Here is a 19,935-nt window from a genome sequence, read left to right as displayed (position 1 = left end):
ACCTAATAAGCACAGCACACCCTCACCTTGGGGCATGTGGAACCTCTCCATGCCCCCTGCAAAGGAAGTGTGGAATCTGAACCAATGGACTACCAGGGAAGCCCCGCATTTTGTAACTTTATTTCGTAAAGATTTTAAATGTAATGGCATTCCTTGTCAAGAGAACATGAATACTTCCCCATTTGAATCTCTTCCAGAATAATGCAAATTGAAAAACTGGCCAGGAGGAAAGCCAGGAAACACAGAGCTCCTTCAATTACAAACTGCATATAGTTTCAAGTCAGAAATGGTATTTTGACCTCAGTATAAAGGAGAACAGTTAATAGGGGACAGATTCTTGCCAACCTCAAAATGGGATGATCTAGGGCAACATAAAAAACAGACCATTAATCAAAGACTTAAGTAGGAACTGAAGGTTCAGGAAAGGAGCTGCTGCAAACAGATCTAGGATTTAAAAAAATTAGTAAGTTCACACAAGAAGGTGGTGGCACTCTGACACCAAAAAGAACTCAAAAAGAATTGTCCAGAATTTACACCCAGTATGGGCAGGAATTGGGGGTGGCAGGGAAAGAGAACAAAGAAAAGGGAAAACCCAACTAAAATATATTAAGGACTCTAGAAAAGAAAGACCACATGGGGGAGCTGTAGGCTGCTACAAAAAATTGAACACCAAGGACCTCTGGATTTTAGTCAGCAAGCACTTAGGGGAAAAAAAACCTCTGACTTTCTTCCCAGCAATCCTTCAGGGAGTACTCATTAGGTAAAGAACTAGGTAAAAAATTAAAAAAAAAAAAAAAAAAAAAAAGGTTTCTGGGGAGAGATGGTATCAGCAAGCTATTAAAAAAGCTTACTAAGGGGCACTGCACCACATGATAAAGCATCATCTACCAACCAACAAAACCCCCATCTGGACAATGAAACACCCCACTAGTCCTTCATGCAGACTTTATTTACAGCCCCAATCTTAAGGGCAACAATATACTGTAGTTAATATACTACAATATAATTAGGTTTTTTAAACAATGTAAGCCGAAGGGGGATGTGGGAAAAGGTCACCAGGAAAAAAAAGTCTCCACACTGGTTCTCCTAAGCCCTAAGAGCACTGTACTTTCATTACTCTGGCAATATACACTCAGGCTAAGTGGAGACTATCAGAGGCCTTCCACCATTTTACTCAGGGCATCTCTACTCTTATGGAGAGAGAACTGTAATCTTGGGATACAAAAAAGAATAAGGCTTTGGACAATTTAGAACAATCTTAAGTGGATCAATGAGTTAAAGTTGATCTTACAGGTCTTTAATCCTCTAAGTTATGACAGGGTTGGTACAGACAGGTTGGTGGGGATAAAAGGGTAAAGGGTCCTGTTTGAGTAATCAGAGTTGATTTAGGATAAACAGGCAGGATCTTGCCAAATTTGAGGCAATGTCACTGGTTGGTTGTTTGAGATTTAAGTAATACTAGTTCAGAGGAATGCAGACAGAAGCTGGCAAACTTTATTAGACTTTTCCCAACTTGCCTCCCCATTCTGGGTAAAGAAAAAACTTCTTTCCTACACAGCAGTCAACTAAGGTTCTTACTGTGGCAACTTTATTACAACTAGAAACACAAATCTGGCCAAGGAGGACAGCTGATAACTTAACCATGAAATAATTAAAAGAAAAAAAAAGTTAACTGAGAATTTTTTATTCATTAACACAGAGCCTAACACATTGTTATATTGCAAGGCAGAATAAAGCTACAAAAAGTAACAGAATGAGAAAGAAGAGCAAGAACTGTGGCTCTAGATAAAGAATTCAACAAGTCAGACTCTGAAACAGGCACTCAGCAGAAATGGCCTAAACCTAAACACAGTTTCCCATAGCCCCTACCCCCACCCTGTCATCCCCCCGAAACAGTAAAAAGGAAACGGTCACAAGCTCACAATTGTTTGGTTCTCACCAATATTAACAAAGGGGAAAAAAAACCATGAAATACTTGAGGGGGTGCCCCAAGACATATGCCATCAGTAGGGAGAGAATCTCTGTTTCTCGCCTTTCAGTTTGTTAGTTACACATGGCACAGCAGAGGTGGTGGTGGTGGTAGCTGAAGCCCCGGTACCCTTAGCAGCAGACACAACATTTAGAGCCAGGAGAGGGATGGGTTTCATGCCAAGCAGACTGGAGACACAAGGGGCGGTCGGAAGAGGGTTGGGGAGGCTGGAGGGTGCGTCGGAGGTCCCCGCTGTGGCGAGCGAGGGGGTGGTGGTGGAGGAGGAAGAAGAAGAAGAAGGGGTGGAGGGTTGAGAGAGGTTGATGCTGAGGTGATCGGGGATCGTGACGGAGGCTGCCTGGGAGGAGGGTTTAGCGTTTTCTAAACTGTAACAGAGGAAAAAAAGGAACAAAAAAAAAAGGGTGGGTGGAAGGGAAGACCACAAAAGGGCAAAGTACAGGACAAAATCCGCTTATCAGTAAGTGCCTCTGTTGCCAACTAAGAAAACTTCTATCAGCTTGTGACAAGCTTTTATTCTGTGTCCCACCCTCTAAAAATGCATACTTTGCCAAATTCCATTCCAATGCTATCAAGAACTTCTACGTGAAGAAAAGGCTGACGGACTGAGAAAAGACATCACACACTTTCATGTACCTGACATACTGATGCAACCCAAAAGGCAGAAAAAGATTTCAAGCAGAAAATGAAAGAATACTCATCAATTCCCAAACAAATAAATGTTTCATCCACCAAGCACTTGTGAAGCTTTGGGACACTAACCCCGAGAATTTTTCAAATTGTTTTTTTTCCCCCTGTAATTAATATCAAAATTTGTTTCCATTGCCAGTCAACTAACTAATATATCAGGATAGAAAGGGACAAGAGCCCAAAGTAGGTCACTCATTTCAAACTCTGTAGCATTTTCAATGAAAATTGCTGAAAACAGAAGCATAGATAAGCCTTATTTCTGGTGATGGGTGAGGAGAAAAGAAGGTTCTTTTGTTTAACTGACCATGCTTCTTACACAGACTTTACAAAACTAGAGAAGAGAAACTTCATGCACTGCTGAAAAATTCAGTTTAATGAACTAAAAACATCACTTCTACTTCTAAAATGAGCTCTAAGTAATAGTGATGACCTGTAGCTCCCAATGCCTCCATGGGCCTATGCCAGAACTGCAGGTATGTGCTGAAGTCTGTTGGACATCCTATGGCATAAGACTAACTCTTCCAAGACAGGGAGGCTCCTCAAGACCCCCATTTTGTCTACCTAAATCCAAGGACAGTTAAAATCCATAAAAGCTGCCACAATCAGCAGAAACTCTCAAAGTCTATTACTAAAAACAGAGACATCTTTCTTGCCTAGTATTCATAATAAAATCAGTCTTCTTTCTGTGTTCAAATTGGGCCAATATGAGTTAGCTGCGTGCATGCACAGCCCTTGATTGTTAATAAATCAAGGTTTTTTTTAAAGTTTTGACCCAAATCCACAGCTTGGGCAGTTTCATGTAAAAAGGATGGTCCTGAAAAGAGTGACTAAATCAAGAAATGAAGGCGGACCCAAGTTTTGCTTCCTTAAGACTTAGCCATCAACCCAGTAGAGGGGTCAGGCAAGCAGGTTACATGGAAACACTATCTGACAATATTCAGTGCACATCTACTCAAGCAGACGCGTCCAGCTTGCAAGAACGTAATTCTTGCCTCTTAACAATACAGCACCACAGTCAGAAACAGGGAAACAAACCCTTGCAAACAGCAAGACGATAGAAAGCAGATCTAGGTATAGAAATCTTTTCTACACAAAGACAAGAAAATACCTCAAGGCATAAAGAGATATGATAACAGATGGAACCACTACTGGGAAACTGATAAATTCTTACAGGGGATAAAAGACCATGGAATAAATATATGGTCAGCGTAAGCATGGCAAAAAATAGACCCCATACCATACTTATGAATTCCTTTCCCTTGCACTACACATTTAGGAACCCATAAAATCTGTCTATACAACAGAGACCAACTAATTGTGACAGAGATAAACAACTTAGGTAAAAGTCTACATAAAAGGGAAAACTAAGTCCCTTACGGAATGGGCTGCTTTAAGATGTTAGTAAGCAATTAAGAACATGACTTAAGCACATGTGCTGAGAAAGCAAGAAATACAAAATGCCCTGCAAGATGCCCATTAACTGTAACAGTGCTGCTGCAACTGTGTGTGTTAACATTAGCTACCTTTGGATAAGAAAAGTAAAACCTCAGCAGGTCAATAAGGGATGAGATGAGATGGTGGGGGGTAAAGAAAATACTAAGCATTTCTAGAAACTTCCAATACCTGTACCTCTCCTTTCACACAAGCTCTAAACAATGGAACACAATGGCACAAATGGATGTGTTCAGAATAAACAGTAATGACTGCTTCGAAGAAACTATCTTGCTGTCATTATCTTTATTTCAATTAAGGGTGCTTGGGAGCCTAAACTCAGTGAAGTATTAGTCTGTATGACACCTACAATGAGACCTACATTTGGTTTTAAGTCAGTATGGGTGCTCCAGCCAGAGCAGTCCTACAAAGTGAAGACATGCTCCATACCTTCCATTCCCCAAACCAACAAAAAGTCAAATGCAAACAATCCACTTCCCTTTCCCCAACCCCATGCAAACTCATTACAGTCTGGTTACTTTCCCCCCCTATACTAAAGGATGAGAAGTAGAGCTAGATACTTTTTCTTTTGCAATCTCTACCCTTCCCATTTCCATCCCCCAGAGAATCCCATACTTAATATTACAGTGTAACTTTTCCCAACACACACATTACTTGTGTTGGCACCAATAACACAAAAGATAGGGAACCCTTACCTGACATTGATTAGATATTGAGCCAGGCTAATGCTGGCAGCAGATCCAGTGATGGTAACCTGCCTATCAGTAGATCCTTCCACTGGGTTCGCAATTTTGATCTGCGCCCCAGACATCTGACGGATCTCATTGATTTTGGCGCCTTGACGCCCGATTATGCAGCCAATCAACTTAAGGAAGAAAAACAAGGCATACCAAATTAAGAGTTGCATGGCTAGGTCCCAGCATTCCACCCCACCCCTCAGGCTTCTATACCTCAGGCCCACAAACATGGCATTCAACTCTGAACTGAGTGACTCCTAGGACCATTAGCTCATTTCTTTCAGAGTACTAATTCCAAAGACAAAGCAGTGCAAAGATGATGATAAACCTCTTCTGTTTTTGGCAATAAAGATGCCTTAACTCATCCTGCCATGATTATTACTTTACTATAGTGACAAGGATTCTGGCTAATTTCTAACGCTTTTGCCTAAGAAAAAAGTAAACCATTGGTCAACATTTGCACTCTCCAATACCGTAGACACTAATAATGTCATTACTGAACATTGATGTGGCCAGTGAGATTGACAAACTTGAGTTTATCATTTTATTATTCTCAATTCAAACAGCTACATGTGCTTAGTGACTACCATGTTGGACAGCACAGATAACATCTAATGACCACTCCATTAGGGATTACATATGCAGATTCTACAAGATGCAAAAGCAAATGGGAATTTCTATTTGAGACAAAAAGTTTCCTCTGGCTCAAGATAACTCACACAATAATTTTATCAATCTCCATCAGTTTTTATTTGAGATTTTACAGTTTTAAGAATTTTAGTGCCTGTAACTCCATTTTCTTCCCCAAGGTGTTAAGAGTAGCCCAACCTCTGTTTTTACTTACATCGTTTGGAATGGTGAGTTCATGAGAAGTAGTCTGAGCAGATGCATCCAAACCTGCTAAAAGACAGAAGACAGCAAAGAAGTTCAAGGCACAGCATACAACTCCCGCTGGTTTGCACATTAACCTAACAGAAGGAAAATGAACTGGAAACCCAGCATTGGCTGTTGGGATTCATCTCTAACTTGGAAGCCTCCAAAGAGGAAAGAGGGGGAGAGGGGTGTAGAAATAATGCTGGAAAGGTTCCTCTGTACCAACAAAAGAGGCTGATTTCATGCCATTTCCTGCAAAGCCCAGGCTATTAGGGTCTAAGGGGGTGGAAGCACGGGGCAAGGGGATGTGGTATCCTCAATTCTCAGGACCGAAATCTAACCAAGTACTTCTGCACTTCTCCCCTTTTCTGGTTGGATTTCCTATTGTTGTATCCCAATTTTATCTCACCTGATGCTATCACCAGCACCACTACCATGCCTATTACTGGGTAACATGGACTTTTGGCACATATGCAGAGTTGCTTTAAATATACCTATACCAGATTAACCAATCCCAACACCCTTACCCTAACCTACACTTAAAGGTCAGTGAGAAAGAAATGGCAGTGAGGTGTGGGAATTTCATTTCTCCAAACTACTCCCTGTCCTTTGCTCAATAATTTGTTCTGGTTTTTGCTTTCCAAAGAAAAAGAAGAAAAAAAAAAAAATCCTATCAGCAAACACCCATACCCATCTATATGACACCTGGACTAGACAAGGCCAGCTGGCTAACTTGTAAGTCTAGTCCTGCTCTCAGCTGTGGCTGCTGAAACAACATTTTTAGAAGGGGGTAGGCCAGATCCATCAAGGGACCCTCAGGGGCACCAGGCCCACCCCCGCTTTGCTCTCTCAGCTCCTTTTTGCCATGTGCATGTTCTGCTGGTATGTCATGGGCAGTGAAACAAGACTCCCACCAGTTTATTAATATAACAGTAGAATACTACAGATTTTTTTTTTAATCATTACCCCAATAGCCTTTCACCTCTGGAGAGCTGGATTCAATGCCTGTTAAGATACAAGTGAAAATGAGTTTGGTGGTCTCATCCTAACCCTATCGGACAAGTTATTCCTTATATAGAAAAGCCCAAAAAAACAAAACAAAACAAAAACACACTACACAAATGGATTGTTTCTACCCAGATCTATGAATAGCTGGTGGAGAGAAAGGGGGTGCCAATCAGATCAAAGGGGCAGCGATAAGGACGGGTTAGAAGAAATATCAGCCTACCCTTTGCCTGACAAGCATCCCCAGATCTCACCCCAAACCTTCCAAGGGCCTTTCTTTTTTCTCTTTTAGAATAACTCACCCCAAATGAAAACCAAGTTAACAAACATATTACCTCCTTCGGTTTAGCCATAGAAAACAGCCAAGTTTAAGCCAGCAGGACGCTGGGTAATGAAGTTTGTTTTAAACAGATGTCAAATGGAGACCTTGGGGCTGGCCTCTGTCTTGTACTACACCTTACAAAAATCAACACTGAGGTATCCATACCACTGAATCCGGTGTTGCCATGCGTCATGGGAAAATGAGACTGTTGCATTGCCAACTGGTGCAGCTTGGTCAACTGCAGGAAGGAAACAGAAGAGGTTGACATTAAAAGAGTAACACAGCCAAAGCTCAAGCACATTCAAATTGGAAAATGTAGAGCTCCTGATCCTCAAAGTTGGCTACTACTCAAACTATGACAGAGGCTAAGGAATGGGGCTGGTATCACAATCCTGGGGATGGGCACAAGAAGGTGAGGGTTAGAAATAGAGTATCAGTACAAAGAGAATATATGCGTTTGGGGTGTGTGAAATGCAGCAGCACCGCCTGACAACCACCCCCTTGTGGGCTATTTAATGAAGGTGTTTGCAGCCATTGCAACAGTTGCCCCAGGGACAAGCACAGACAGGCTAGGTAAACAAACTGTGCAGTGGTGCTAGGGAAAAACACACCATGCAGGGTTCCGTCAGTACTGGGAGGAGGGAAGGAAATGAGGGGATAGGGAGACTGCAAGGAGGAGAGATTAAGGCGAAACCAAACTGGGTTTAGCAACCCTGACCCTATGATTTCTATAGCTATTTTTCTTCATCTATATAAACTGTCCTGGCTGTTGTAAAACCATCTCTCTTCAAGTCTACTTCTCCTCCGGGGGCCTACCACTAACCAAAAGCCAAACTCCAACTTTTCAAATCTAAAGCTCAGCACCTGAAAAGGTTAGTAAGGGCAGAGAGTAAGTGCAGAAGGAAATGCCCTTAAAAGTCTAAATACCAGCACTTTTTAAATTGGAGTTTTCAGTGACAAGGAATTTCACTGAGTTGAATCCAAGTATTTCACTTCCTAACCCTCCCTGTGTAAATAAGTCCCTTTCCCACCCCTCCAGAAGCTTTTTACATTACCACCTCAGACTGAGTACACAAAAGCGAACCCAACCTCCCACTCCCTCACCCTCCCTCCATAGAAAGGACTTCATGCAAAGATGCACAGTCCACTGTGAATTTACATTGTGCCCTGGGATAACCAATGACGGTAAACAGTGGAACATTTCTCTTTCAGAGTAATCTGTAACACGGGAGAAAGTAGAATAATCTATTATAATTTCCAGGGATTAAATTTCAAAACAAGGTGCTACTTTTTCCTGATTAAAGATTATTTAAGGGCCAAAATACAGACTTCACCTTGTGAGGGAAACAAGACTGCAAATGTTTGAGACCCAGCTCACTTCTGCCTACATGGAGAAAGGACTGAGACAATTTTGGAAGGGAGAGGGAGCTTTTCAAAACAAGTGAAAACAAAACTTACATCTGGCTGTGGAATGGCATACTGTCCTTGAATGGTATAGGCCTACAAAAGGAGGAAAACAGTTCCTATTAAAAACCAATCACGGACAGCCACCCAGTTGGGGGGTGGGGGGGTAGGGGGAGACATTTCAACTAGCCAGGAAGCCAGAGTTGAACCAGAGAATGGGGAGGCCAGGGGTTGAGCAGTAGATGGTATCTCACAAATACAGTCAGACCCGAGTTGGCCTTCTTTATACCCTAAATATGATGGCTTATTTCAGGATGCCTATAAAGGGAGCCATGTTCCCTGCAATCAAAGACAAAATAACACATTTGTTTCTTAACGAAAATGTGGGAGATAGGATTAAACAATGCCTTGATTGCCTGAGCCCCCTTCTTTCTCCCTTTGTACAAGATGGCCTAGGAGGAAAATGATTTTTTTTCCTCAACCACCCCAACCCTTCTACCAATCATGGTGACATGTTTTATATCTGCACAGACCCACACGGCATGTTAAAACAAAACACTTCCCTTTTCCTATCTGACTTTTCTCTACATCTGCCTAATGATCTTAAGTGCACTGGAAGCTAGTTGGGTCCCTAGCACTAGGGAGCTGACCATAGGAATACATATAGAAAAAAAAAAAAAGAAAAAATCTTATGTTCTAGGTCCTGCTTTCTCCCACCTCCCCTCCATAAAAGGCACTTGCAGCTCCCACTACGCCCTCCTCCCCCCACACCATAACCTCCCAAAAAGGGAGCTGGGTCTTTAGGGCAATGGGGTGGGGGGCAAGGAGAATCAGGAAGGGAAGAAAGGAGCAGCTGGTTAACAGGATGTGAAGCTTCTCACATCACAGTGGCCAGTACCCCCAGAAGTGTACCCAGGTGGGGGTGGGAAGGTGAAAATGGGGTAGGAGGAATAGGAGACAGGGAAAAGGGGTTGAACAAAAAAAGGAAAAAAAAAAGGGGAAAAAAAAAAAAAAAGAGTTGGTGTTACCATCTGGTGGGCTACGCAGCCTGTGTGAAATGAGGTGGGGGGGGTCAGTCCAGGTCCCCGTGGACAGGTGGTGTCCACAGCACAAAAATCACCAGCGCCACTGGCCCCCCGCGTGTTGGCAGTCTCGGCTGAGGCGGAAGGATTGAGTGAGCCTTGGAGACTGAACATCCCCTCTCACCTCTAGAGGTGGTCCCTCCAGGTCAGGGTTGAGGCACATGGACGGGGTGGTGTGGGGAAAGCTCGCACTGTCGCTGCCTGTGCTGTACCTGTCCTGTGGATAAATAGAGGATTTCAGTCTCCAGGGCTGTCAATCCGGCACCTTGTCACCAGCATGAAATTCACACAAAAAAAGTTGTTTAATTTTTTCTTTTCCTTTAAAAAGGAGCTCACAACACAATTTGAAACGAGCTGCAATCAGTGAATTAAAAAAAAAAGTTACCTATAGTGGCAGATTTCACACTGCACAATTGGACTATTTTCAGTAAGAATGAAGGAGTGGGGCAACAGAGCTGATGCCAGCTCCTGGTCAATGTGGGATTAAACTGCACCCCTATAGAGCCCACTTTGTCACAAAGGAACAAAATACACAGGTTCACCTGTGGACAATGCATAAACTGGTCCATTTAAAAAGGCCCATGGGAATAATCCAAGACAGGGCCACTCATGGAAGAAGAAGCTGCAAGCTTTTAGAGTGGTCAACTGAATAAAGGGGAGGGAGGGAAGGAAAGCAAAGAGGTAAGAAGGGGGAAGTGGGAAGGCGAAGGAAGGAAAGGGAAATGAAGGTAGAATTGTAAACAGAGAGGACTGCTGCTGTGCGGTATGGACTCTAGATAATCCCAAGTGACCTGGAAGAATCCAGAAAAGTAGGAACTTGTAGTTCCAGGGGAGAAGGGAAAACACCTGAAGCTAAACCTGCTACTCTAACTCTGGGCCTTTGTTTATCCGCCTAACTACCCAGACTCATGAAGCACACTTTGACCAAACCAGTTTGTACAATGCTAGTATTAAAAAGTACAAAACTGTGATATGATTAACTTCCTATGAAAGCTTCCAGAATTACAAGACAAACTAAGTTCCCCAAAACTTGTTCAGTTTTATGACAATTCAATAGAATGGGAATGAGATGGACTCTAAGAGCTCCCCCAGTTTAAATACAAGATGGAAATAGGTGAGTTATCTGCGTTTGTTAACAGGTCAGCCCCACGTAGGAAAAGGGACACTTGTACTTGTTTAGGCAGCTACCAAAATGAAGGTCACTATTTCAGCCTGAATCCCAATTATTTTAAAACTGACCTATGCCTCAAACGCTAACCAAAAAGCATAAAACTAACATGGTGCTAATCAGTGCCTTTTGTCATAAAACTCTAACTTCAGAATAAACCATGTACCAAGGATCCAGAGTTTAGGTTGGTGAAGGAGGAGAGGCCAAGGGGTGCTTTGGTGTTCTTACTCTAACACCAAAGGTCACAGCCCAACATGCTCTTCCCGCTCCTAGACACTGAACCCTTACCCCAGCTGATTTCAGTTATGCCATGTGGGTTCAAACCAGTGTTTGAGGTTAAGAGCCCAGGGACAACACACTGGAATTTGGGAGTGAAGGGGTAGGAATAGGGGAGGTGAGGTGGGGAAAAGGGGAAGTTTGTAGGACACTCAATTTCAGGAGCCCCCAATTTGAGACCACCATCCAAGAATCTATTTCAGAGGTCCAACTCCTTATTATGTTTTATTTGGACCTCTAAAGAACACCCCACACATGAAAAAACATGGATGGGGTGGGGGTAGGGAGAGCAGTGACATCAAAGCAATTTTATCTTTTCTTCTAACCCAACCCACCTTAAATTACTAAGTAGATTACCTCTTCCGAGTGCCTACAAAACTCCCAATGCCTGCTAATAATAAGGTGGCATTCATAGCTTTCTTCAGTACAAAAAATAAAACTGAAAGCAGGTCAAACTATGGCCAGAGTACAGATTTCAGCAAGCATGCAGAGTGGCCTGGTGTGCTGCTGGCAAAGTTGACATTTCAAATACAATCTTGTTCACCTTAGCCCAGCAATAAAAAACTTCTTACCTGACCACCTGCAAAGATGACCGGAGAACTGGACGGCTTGGGCCGGTACGGGATGGTCACGCCCTTCGGGGGGGACTGGGAGAGAGTCAGAGGGGAAAAAAACAAAAAGAGATAAGGTTTCAAAGCTGCTTCAGCTGTGTGGCTTAAGCTCACACAGGTCAGTTAAATTAAAAACTTTATTATTTCCACCCCTTCACCTATCAACTTTGTCTCTGGCTAGATCTAATCTCAAATCATCAGCAGTTATTTGCCTCTAAAACAGTAAGATGGTCCGTGGACTATACAGTTCACACTAATTCTCATCAAGGCAGATTCCCCTGTAATAATTTAGGCATTATTTCCATGTGTTCAAATTGTGCTAATTAACACAAAAAACCAAAACCTCTAGATGTACCCATGTACCTTTGTAACTACATTTTGACCTGAATAGGAAATAAAATCAAATAGGAAATAAAGCTCCCAAACTTTTTATCTAGGGTAATTCAGGACTTTCCATTAATAGCTCAATGATTCAGTCAATAGTTTCCTAAACTCTACCTAAAAGTTCTACTTTCCTTTCTCACCAATATGGGACCAATTCCCTATGACAATTCTAGAAAGGTTTAATTCTCCTTAATTTTATTATTCTTTTTGTTAACTGAATAGCATCCACCAGGACCTCGTAAGTCATTCAGAAACACTACTATGGATATTTTTTGTTATTGTAGATCATTTTGAATAATCCTGCCTTATAACATAGAAATTAATTTAAACATATCAAAGTTGCATGTAGCCAAAATACTGTAACCTGAAAGGCAATTTAACTTAGCTTCTCAAGACCCCAGATACATCTTTTGTCCTCAAATTCCAAGTAGCAAATCTCCCCCCTACCAACCCTGCTAAAATTGCTATAAACCAAATGATCACTGCTGCTTAAGTTTCTATTTTTGCTTGGACTATAAGAAAAGTCAAAGCTGGGAGAAGGAAAAGATGAACTCAGGGAACCTCTTCCCCACCCCCATGTGAGGCTTCTAACAGCCTCACCTAATTCTAGTCTTACTAAATATAGATCAGTCTGTCTCCCTAAATCACCCTCCCCCCCATTCTCAGCATGAGCCTGAGGGCTTACCTCCAACATAACCACGCAGATCTGTTTCACACACTCAATGATGGATTGCGGAATGCCAGCAATAGTGATGGCCCGCTCAGTTGAGTTGGGGAGCATATCCCCTGCCACTTGGACCTGAGCCCCTGTACTCTTTGGGGTAAAAAGAAATTTTAAAAATCAGAGAAACAGATCATTCATACCATTTACATCTCCCTGCAGAAATTTTAGAGTCTAAAACTCAGTAAACATTTATCCCATCTCCTATCTAACCCTTTTAATCCTCCCTCCCCTCTCTTTCCTTATTCCAGATAAGATTGTTTAATCACAGTTATAAATAAATTAGCCTCTGAAAGCTGAGAATAAGCCTGAATAACAGCCTAAATTTAACCTGCTCTTAAGAGAAAGGTCCTTCTACACAGTTTCCTCTCATTTAATGATAGCTCTGTGGGTCATCAAACAAAATATTCATAAATATCACCCACCTTTTATTCAGCAAATGTTTATATTAAGCCCATTCTATGTGCCAAGCACCATCCCAGGTACTTGGAATATATCAATGAGCAAAATAAAAATCCCTGCTCACATAGTACGTACAATAGGCTCCCAGATAAGTCCAATTCGAATAGGAGCTGTTCAAATTTCATCCCAACATCCAATTCGGTAACTCCCAGATATAAATAAAAGCTCCCATAATTCACCATTAACTTTCATAATTTTGAAGGGAGAATTACAACTATATCCCAATATACCTTCATTTCTTCCAAGCTATTTAAGAATTTGGCCAAGAAAAACACTTGATATTATTACATATCAAATTGTAAGTTCTTTAGACATAAAAAAGGATCATGTAGCCTCATGGAAAAGTCACCAACAGGTCCCACGCAACAGCTGGAAATTCTGGCTAACTTTTCTGATTTACTGTTGTTGAAATATATGAAATCTAAGAAAAATATGCATATCAACCAAATTATAGTCTTCTAGGACTATTACTTTAATAAAAATCTTCATCTCAATAAATGCTAACTTTTCCTAGATAATAAAAGCTAGTAGAGGAAGCTCATTTAGAATTTACACTTCAAAAAGAGAAAGAGCACAAATTAACCAACCTCTCGTATTTCCTTGATCTTGCAACCACCTTTCCCAATGAGAGAGCCACACTGACTAGCAGGGACCACCAGCCTCAGGGTGACTGGGGGTCTACTGGCAGCTGTGCTATTGGTCATAGAGCTGCTGATGTCCTACAAAAAGAAATTAGTCAAAACACCACAAGAATATACAAGTTTAAACAGATCCCTGGGATCCCCTAACTGGCATAAAACAACCTTATAAGGGACATATTATGTCATGATCTCCAACAACATTTAAACATTGCCCCTGCCCCAAACAATAACAACTTATTACTAAAAAAATAAAATGGCCTAAAAATATCCTCAGATTTAGCCTTAATATATGTTCCTTCATGCCAGAAACAGTGTTCTTAGTAGAGAGAAAACTTATTTTGTTAAGTAAAATAAGTTTTCTCAGCAAAATAAAACAATACTGGTGAAGTCAACATTAAACATGAAGAGAAAAGATGAGACAATGCAACCCAAATTCAAGTGACCAATTTTGTCCTCTTAAACTAGGTAGAGATTAAAAATAGTGTACTTTTATTTATCCTTTTTTCTTGGTATGAAATTGAAGCTGAGTACTTACCCCAATCACAACTGAAAAGTTGTAGATTTTAAACTAAAAGACTGTATTGGCTTCAAAGCCCGTAATCTCTCCCATAACAATATGCTGCATCTTGTCTATAAACTAATTAAATTTATCCTTCTGAGGATTTAGCTTAATCTCTATGTATATAGTATGTATTTAGATAGACCTGGGAATTTCTCCGACATAAGCCCCTTAAGTCAAGACCATGTTTCTTATTTGTTAAAGTATGAATAGATTTTCTGAATTTTTTTAAAGCTACAAGCTCTGGATTAGCAAGGTCTTACAGGTCAGAAAGATAACATTTCTGATCTTGGCAAGAGTAAGATTTCAGGCACCATTAAGGCATTAGCAACAGCCCAGAAGCCCTCCTCTGCCTGCAGTATCAATTGCATTATTAGCAGCATTACTACAGAAGCTGGGAGGCTGAAAACTGGATGAACCGAGGGCAATGATGGTTCAGCACTGTAAGGTTGAGAAAGTTTAATAAACAGAAAAAAAATCCCCACTATTGACATTTTGCTTCTGATAACTATTCCCTCCCCTCCAAGTATAGCTCTGACAGTTACCAGGCTTTTTTTTAAATGTGTAACTGCCTACCTGTATTTATAGAGTATATTAGTATTTAGCAGGGCTCCTAACAAATCCATATTAATTTAGTTCACTCAACTAAGAGTCAGGGGACATAATTATGAACACAATGGTGGCATACCTTCAAATTGTTGGTAAAGAAGTAAAAGATGCTGTTTTTTCACATTTTTTAGAGTCCCTAATAACAAACTATTTGGGGTTTTTTTGTTCTTGTTTTTAAATTCAAGCACAGTCAATGTACACTATGGTTTCAGGTGTACAAGTATTGTTTGACATTTAAATTCATTAAAAAAATGATCAAAGTAAGTCTAGTAACCGTTTGTTACCAAATAAAGTTATTACAGTATTACTGACTATATTCCTTACACTGTATATATAAACCCCCAATGACTCATAATTGGGAAAATATGGAATGCTTCACAAATTTGTGTATTATCCTTGCACAGGGGCCACATCAATCTCTTCTGTATCATTCCAATTGTAGCACATGTGCTGCCAAAGTGAGCACTCTAACTATAGCTGGAAGTTAGGGGTGCTGACCCCTCACCCCAGTCAAAAGTCCAAGTATAACTTATCCATAGTTCCACATTCACAGAGTCAACCAATCGCTGACTGTAATTCCACAGTACATATTTTATACTACTGTAATACATTATTTATTGAAACAATCAAAGTACAAGCAGACCAGCATAGTTCAAACTCATGTTCTTCTATGGCCAATGGTATTTTTCTAACCAACTGAAGTGACTTTTTAACTATAAATGGTCCAATTTTGGGGATGCTGAATGGGAGTAAAGAACCCATTTACAGAGCTTTATGACCTAGTCTGTTCTTCAATTTTAAAAGCTCTTGGAAATCACTAAGCTATCAAGAAGCAATAAAAAATAAAGAACGAGGGGCAGGGAACAACAAACCTCTTCCAGTTTATCAATGATCATAGCAAAGGCTTTGAAGATGGCATTAGTGGGTCCAGCCAAAGTGATAATCCTTTCAGGACAATTCCCTTCTGAGATGTTTATACGTGCACCACTCTGGATAGAAACAGAGCCAAAAGGTTAATAGACAAAAAAAACCTAAGCACAGACACACATACAAATATATAAATAATCCCTCTTAAACAAGAGGGGCAAGAAGCTGCCTATGTACATGATCCTGATAAAAGGCATCATCAACATCATTTAAAATACAGCTCCATATTTATCCTCCAACAAACTACAGAAGCTGCTTTAAGTCTTGAATGCAGACTTCCTAAAACATTTCCCAGCATACTATTTGTCATACAAATAACCCAAGCCAGAAAAATACCAGCTTCTCCTATTAAGATCTTCCCTTTTCTGGGACACTTCCCTGGTGGTTCAGTGGTTAAGACTCCATGCTTCCACTGCCCAGGTTGGGGAACTAAGATCCCATGTTCCCACAGTGCACCCAAAATATTAAAAAAAAAAAAAAAAAAAAAAACAACTTCTGCCTACCAATCTCTCATTAAACAGAAACTTTGCTTTTGTTTTAGAAGTGTCTAACTTTCCAAGTTAACAGTCCCTATCCCTCCATCCTCAATAACTCACCTCCTCGCGCATCTTCTTAACTGATTCTCCTTTCTGAAAGAGGGAAAGTCAAAAATGAGTTCCAATTATTATTTAAACCCAGGCTGACTAAATAGTGATTAAGAGTTCAACTAATGCCTTACCTTTCCGATGATACTGCCAACTTCCTACAATGGAGAATACTAGTGTCAAATACAAGGAAACTTGAAGCATTGGTTATCACAAAAAGTAATTTTTAAAACAATCCAAAGCAATGGAAAAACTAGGATTCACTGGGAAGGGGAATGGAAAGGCTTATTATTTTCTTTGCTCAAAACATAAGGGAAGCTATCAAAGAATTGTCAAGAAATAGTGGAGTAATAAAGTGCTGTCTTTAATATAAATCATTTTTAAAAATATCAAATACCAGTTCACCTTAAAGTTACCCAAAATTGTTTGGGCAGTGGAAATCTACCTATCACAAGCTATAACAACATCCATGAGAAAAATCTTATCATCCAGATAGTTTTGGCTCTAGCCTCTGGTTAAGCCTTTCGTGCTCAGTGGAGCTTCCTAGTAAAGTCTGTCCATTTTCCCACTACAGTCTCATCTAGTCCACCAGAGGAGGAGTGCTAAAGCCAGACTTCCCACAGAGCTAATCTGATGAGCTCCAAGATCCATGCCCTCTCTTCCTGGCCCCTCCTCTAGCAGTTACTATGACCCAATTTCCCAAGCTGTTGCATACCTTTCCATGCATAAGTAGCCGGATGGTGAGAGTGACATTTAATCCACCTTCAATCACTCCGGTGTCCATGTCGAGCAGTGTTCTGAGGAGCTGGACTTTGAGTGGTCAAGTCTTTGGTCACTGGTGGGGGTGAAAGCCAAAAACTGAAATGCAAACATGACCAAACTCAGAGGAGGAAACAATAGAAATATTTCCCAATGTTACTTTAGTCATTATCAATGTTTTCTAGCTGACTCTCTTCCTTAAATGACAGTGTATCAGTCGGCAGGCTTGTATACATCCAGCACACTGCATTAACAGCTCAGATTCTGTTACAAAGTATATAAAGCAACTTTCCAGTCTACTCTCATTAATGATAGGGTTTCCGCTGACTCTCAGGATGTGAAAGATTCCTTCAATTGGCAATGGTTCTAAGGGGAACTGCTGAACCTGCACCAGTTGTCCTTTAGCAGAATAAGCTTCCAAAGAATACAGAAACACCTGGAAATCATGAGGGCAAACCTCAAGCTAACTATACACTGAGGGCTATGACTTTGGCTTCCCTATTATGAAGCCATTCAGGTTGAAAGCTACAAAGGACACATGTAAATGTTTTTATTGGCAGCAATTTTTAGGTTAAAAAAATTAAGATGTATCTTCACCTTAAAATTCTGAATGTGAATACACGTCACCAAATAATTTTTAAAAGATTTAAATCAACAACCTCACTGAAAAAGGCATTATCTGAAATGCCTTCTATGCAAGCTGGGTTCCACATTCCCCTTTGGGAAATGACTCAATACATTAAGTGCAGCCTGAGTCGTCTTTTCCCAACCAAACTTGATAGTCACTCAAGATCTGAATTTACCTGTTTCCGCATTAACCTGTTACTACTCAAGTCTTTATTCAAATTATTTAATCTTAAATTTTCTTCCAAAGGAAACAATCAAAATGATAGCTGGTATCTCTAAAAATTTATTGTGTGGTTGTTTTAAGCAACAGCAGTAATGAGACTTTCCTACTGAGGCCCTTTCCCCACGTAAGCACTAAAGCAATGTTACTAACGTTTCTGCTTTAACGGATAAAGAATGCTTTTGAATATACATCAGCCTACAATGCTTCCTTAGGACCTAACAGTGTTAGTTTTGAAAAGGACCTCCCCAAAGTGGTGAAATTTCTCCAGTGACATTTTTAGTAGCCACCTCTTCAAAACAACATCAATGATCTCTCCTACAGCCAGTCTTCCTCCTTCACAAAACCAGCCACCTTTTCAACTTTGCTGTAACACAAAGCTGTATCCTAAACATCCTAAAAGTGTTAAGTGGCTGCCAGACCATCCTGTATATAGCAAGCTGCCCCACGGCTACCTCAAGTATGTGATTACTTAAAAGAAGGGCTTTGCATCCCCAAAGAACCTCATTCCCCCATTTTCAGAATATAATTGCTGAAAAAAATCCCAGAATTCAACACTTTTCACTCAAGGAAAAACAACTGTACTGGGGGTAGGGAGAAAATAGTTGGGTCTGTAAGGACGACTTTAGTAAGACATGGAAAAAATTTGGCAGTTTAATCCCTTATCCTCACTCACAGAATAAGAAGCACTTTACAAATACCATGACAAAAGCAAATTCGAAAAGGCAAGAAAATTGGAAACCTATTTGAAGCCATTTCTTGAGGTATGCCACAAAGGTGCATTTCCAACACCAAACCACTCAAGAAATCCCTGTCATGTTTCTCTCCTGACTAGGAGAATGTAAGTGTACCCAACCCCAGGAATCCAGCTGTTAATCCTGCATCCATTACCCCTTCTCCTATAAATAGCTCGGTCTGGGTCTATAGCGGCAGGCATTTTGTAATTTCAAAATTCGTTACCCCGAGAAAACGTCCTGAATAACTCGGTAACTGGGAGCCCGTCTACCCTTTCTTTAACTCCACAGCCCCCCTCCCCTTGGCCATCCAAGCATTTTCCACTCAAAAAATGTACCCCCCCATCCCTCCACTAGAAAAAAAGGAAAAAATAAACGGTTCGGTCGGGGGGGGGCGCTGCGATCCAGGGGGAGGGGCCAGACTAGTAGCGCCTCCTCGAGTGGCTGCGCCAGCGCCTGACCCCCGCGGGGAGCCGCGCTCACCCGCCCGGCCAGCAAGCCGGCCATCGCCTCCCCAACCCCCCTCAACCAACAAATCCACCGCCGCCCCCCCCCCTACCGCGCGCGCGCCCTCCTTGACTCCTGCGCAGCCGCCACCGGGAAAAGGCGGGGGGAAGGGGAGGAGGCCTTGCGCGAGGCCTACTAGGCCTCGTCGGAGCCAGGGCCTCGCGTGAATGGCCGGCCAAGCAGAAGGAGGGAGCAGGCGCTCACGCGGGACTACGCGAGGCCGGGGCTCGTGACGAGGACCGGAGCCCGCTAAGAAAGATGGCAAGAGTAGAAATAGAGCCATAGCCGCGGGCGGAGGGAAAAATTTGAAGCTTACCTGCAGGCGCGAGGCGACTGAGGGGAAAAGGGGAGCGGGCGGGAAGGGGAAGGGCGGGAGGCCGGGGGCGGAACAATAGGGGCGGGCGGGAAGGCGAGGGGGGCCCCGCGGACGGGCGGAGGAGGAAGGGGGGGGTGGAGGAGGAGGAGGAGGAAGGGGGAAAGAGACCCCGGGGCGGGTGGAGGGCGGCGGAGGGCGGGCGGGCGGGCGGAGGGCGGGCGGGCGGGAGAGGGCGCAGGCTGCGGCTGCTCCGGCTGCTGCCTCTGCTGGTCTGGGAG

At 41.9% G+C, this 19,935-nt stretch overlaps 1 protein-coding gene and 1 non-coding gene across 35 annotated transcripts in view; both read right to left on the bottom strand.

Moving 5' to 3' along the window:
* Positions 1–19,935, bottom strand: part of PCBP2 (poly(rC) binding protein 2) — a 21,416-nt gene extending 1,481 nt beyond the window's left edge. The window contains exons 1-15 of one of the 34 annotated variants that reach the window (XM_027543023.1): positions 19,658–19,763; positions 17,210–17,352; positions 16,629–16,652; positions 16,507–16,539; positions 15,856–15,972; positions 13,762–13,893; positions 12,677–12,805; positions 11,569–11,655; positions 9,677–9,769; positions 8,525–8,566; positions 7,232–7,304; positions 6,706–6,744; positions 5,711–5,766; positions 4,825–4,994; positions 1,473–2,355 (exon numbers count right to left, since the gene is read on the bottom strand). In XM_027543023.1, coding sequence (XP_027398824.1) covers positions 2,004–2,355; positions 4,825–4,994; positions 5,711–5,766; positions 6,706–6,744; positions 7,232–7,304; positions 8,525–8,566; positions 9,677–9,769; positions 11,569–11,655; positions 12,677–12,805; positions 13,762–13,893; positions 15,856–15,972; positions 16,507–16,539; positions 16,629–16,652; positions 17,210–17,278 — 1,416 coding nt within the window. In that variant the 5' untranslated portion in view covers positions 17,279–17,352; positions 19,658–19,763 and the 3' untranslated portion in view covers positions 1,473–2,003. Of the gene's footprint in view, positions 1–1,472; positions 2,356–4,824; positions 4,995–5,710; positions 5,767–6,705; positions 6,745–7,231; positions 7,305–8,524; positions 8,567–9,676; positions 9,770–11,568; positions 11,656–12,676; positions 12,806–13,761; positions 13,894–15,855; positions 15,973–16,506; positions 16,540–16,628; positions 16,653–17,209; positions 17,353–19,657 lie in introns of those variants that run through there. The other 33 variants (XM_027543025.1, XM_027543026.1, XM_027543027.1 and 30 more) reach the window with 33 other exon arrangements.
* On the bottom strand, positions 15,343–15,449 carry LOC113893820. The gene has a single exon (XR_003511349.1). It is a non-coding gene; the product is annotated as a U6 spliceosomal RNA (small nuclear RNA).

The sequence above is a fragment of the Bos indicus x Bos taurus genome, chromosome 5 (genome assembly GCF_003369695.1).
Source record: "Bos indicus x Bos taurus breed Angus x Brahman F1 hybrid chromosome 5, Bos_hybrid_MaternalHap_v2.0, whole genome shotgun sequence".
NCBI classification, from domain to species: domain Eukaryota; kingdom Metazoa; phylum Chordata; class Mammalia; order Artiodactyla; family Bovidae; genus Bos; species Bos indicus x Bos taurus.
The sequence above is the reverse complement of the archived record's forward strand: the minus strand, read 5'-3'. Positions and strand labels throughout refer to the sequence as shown.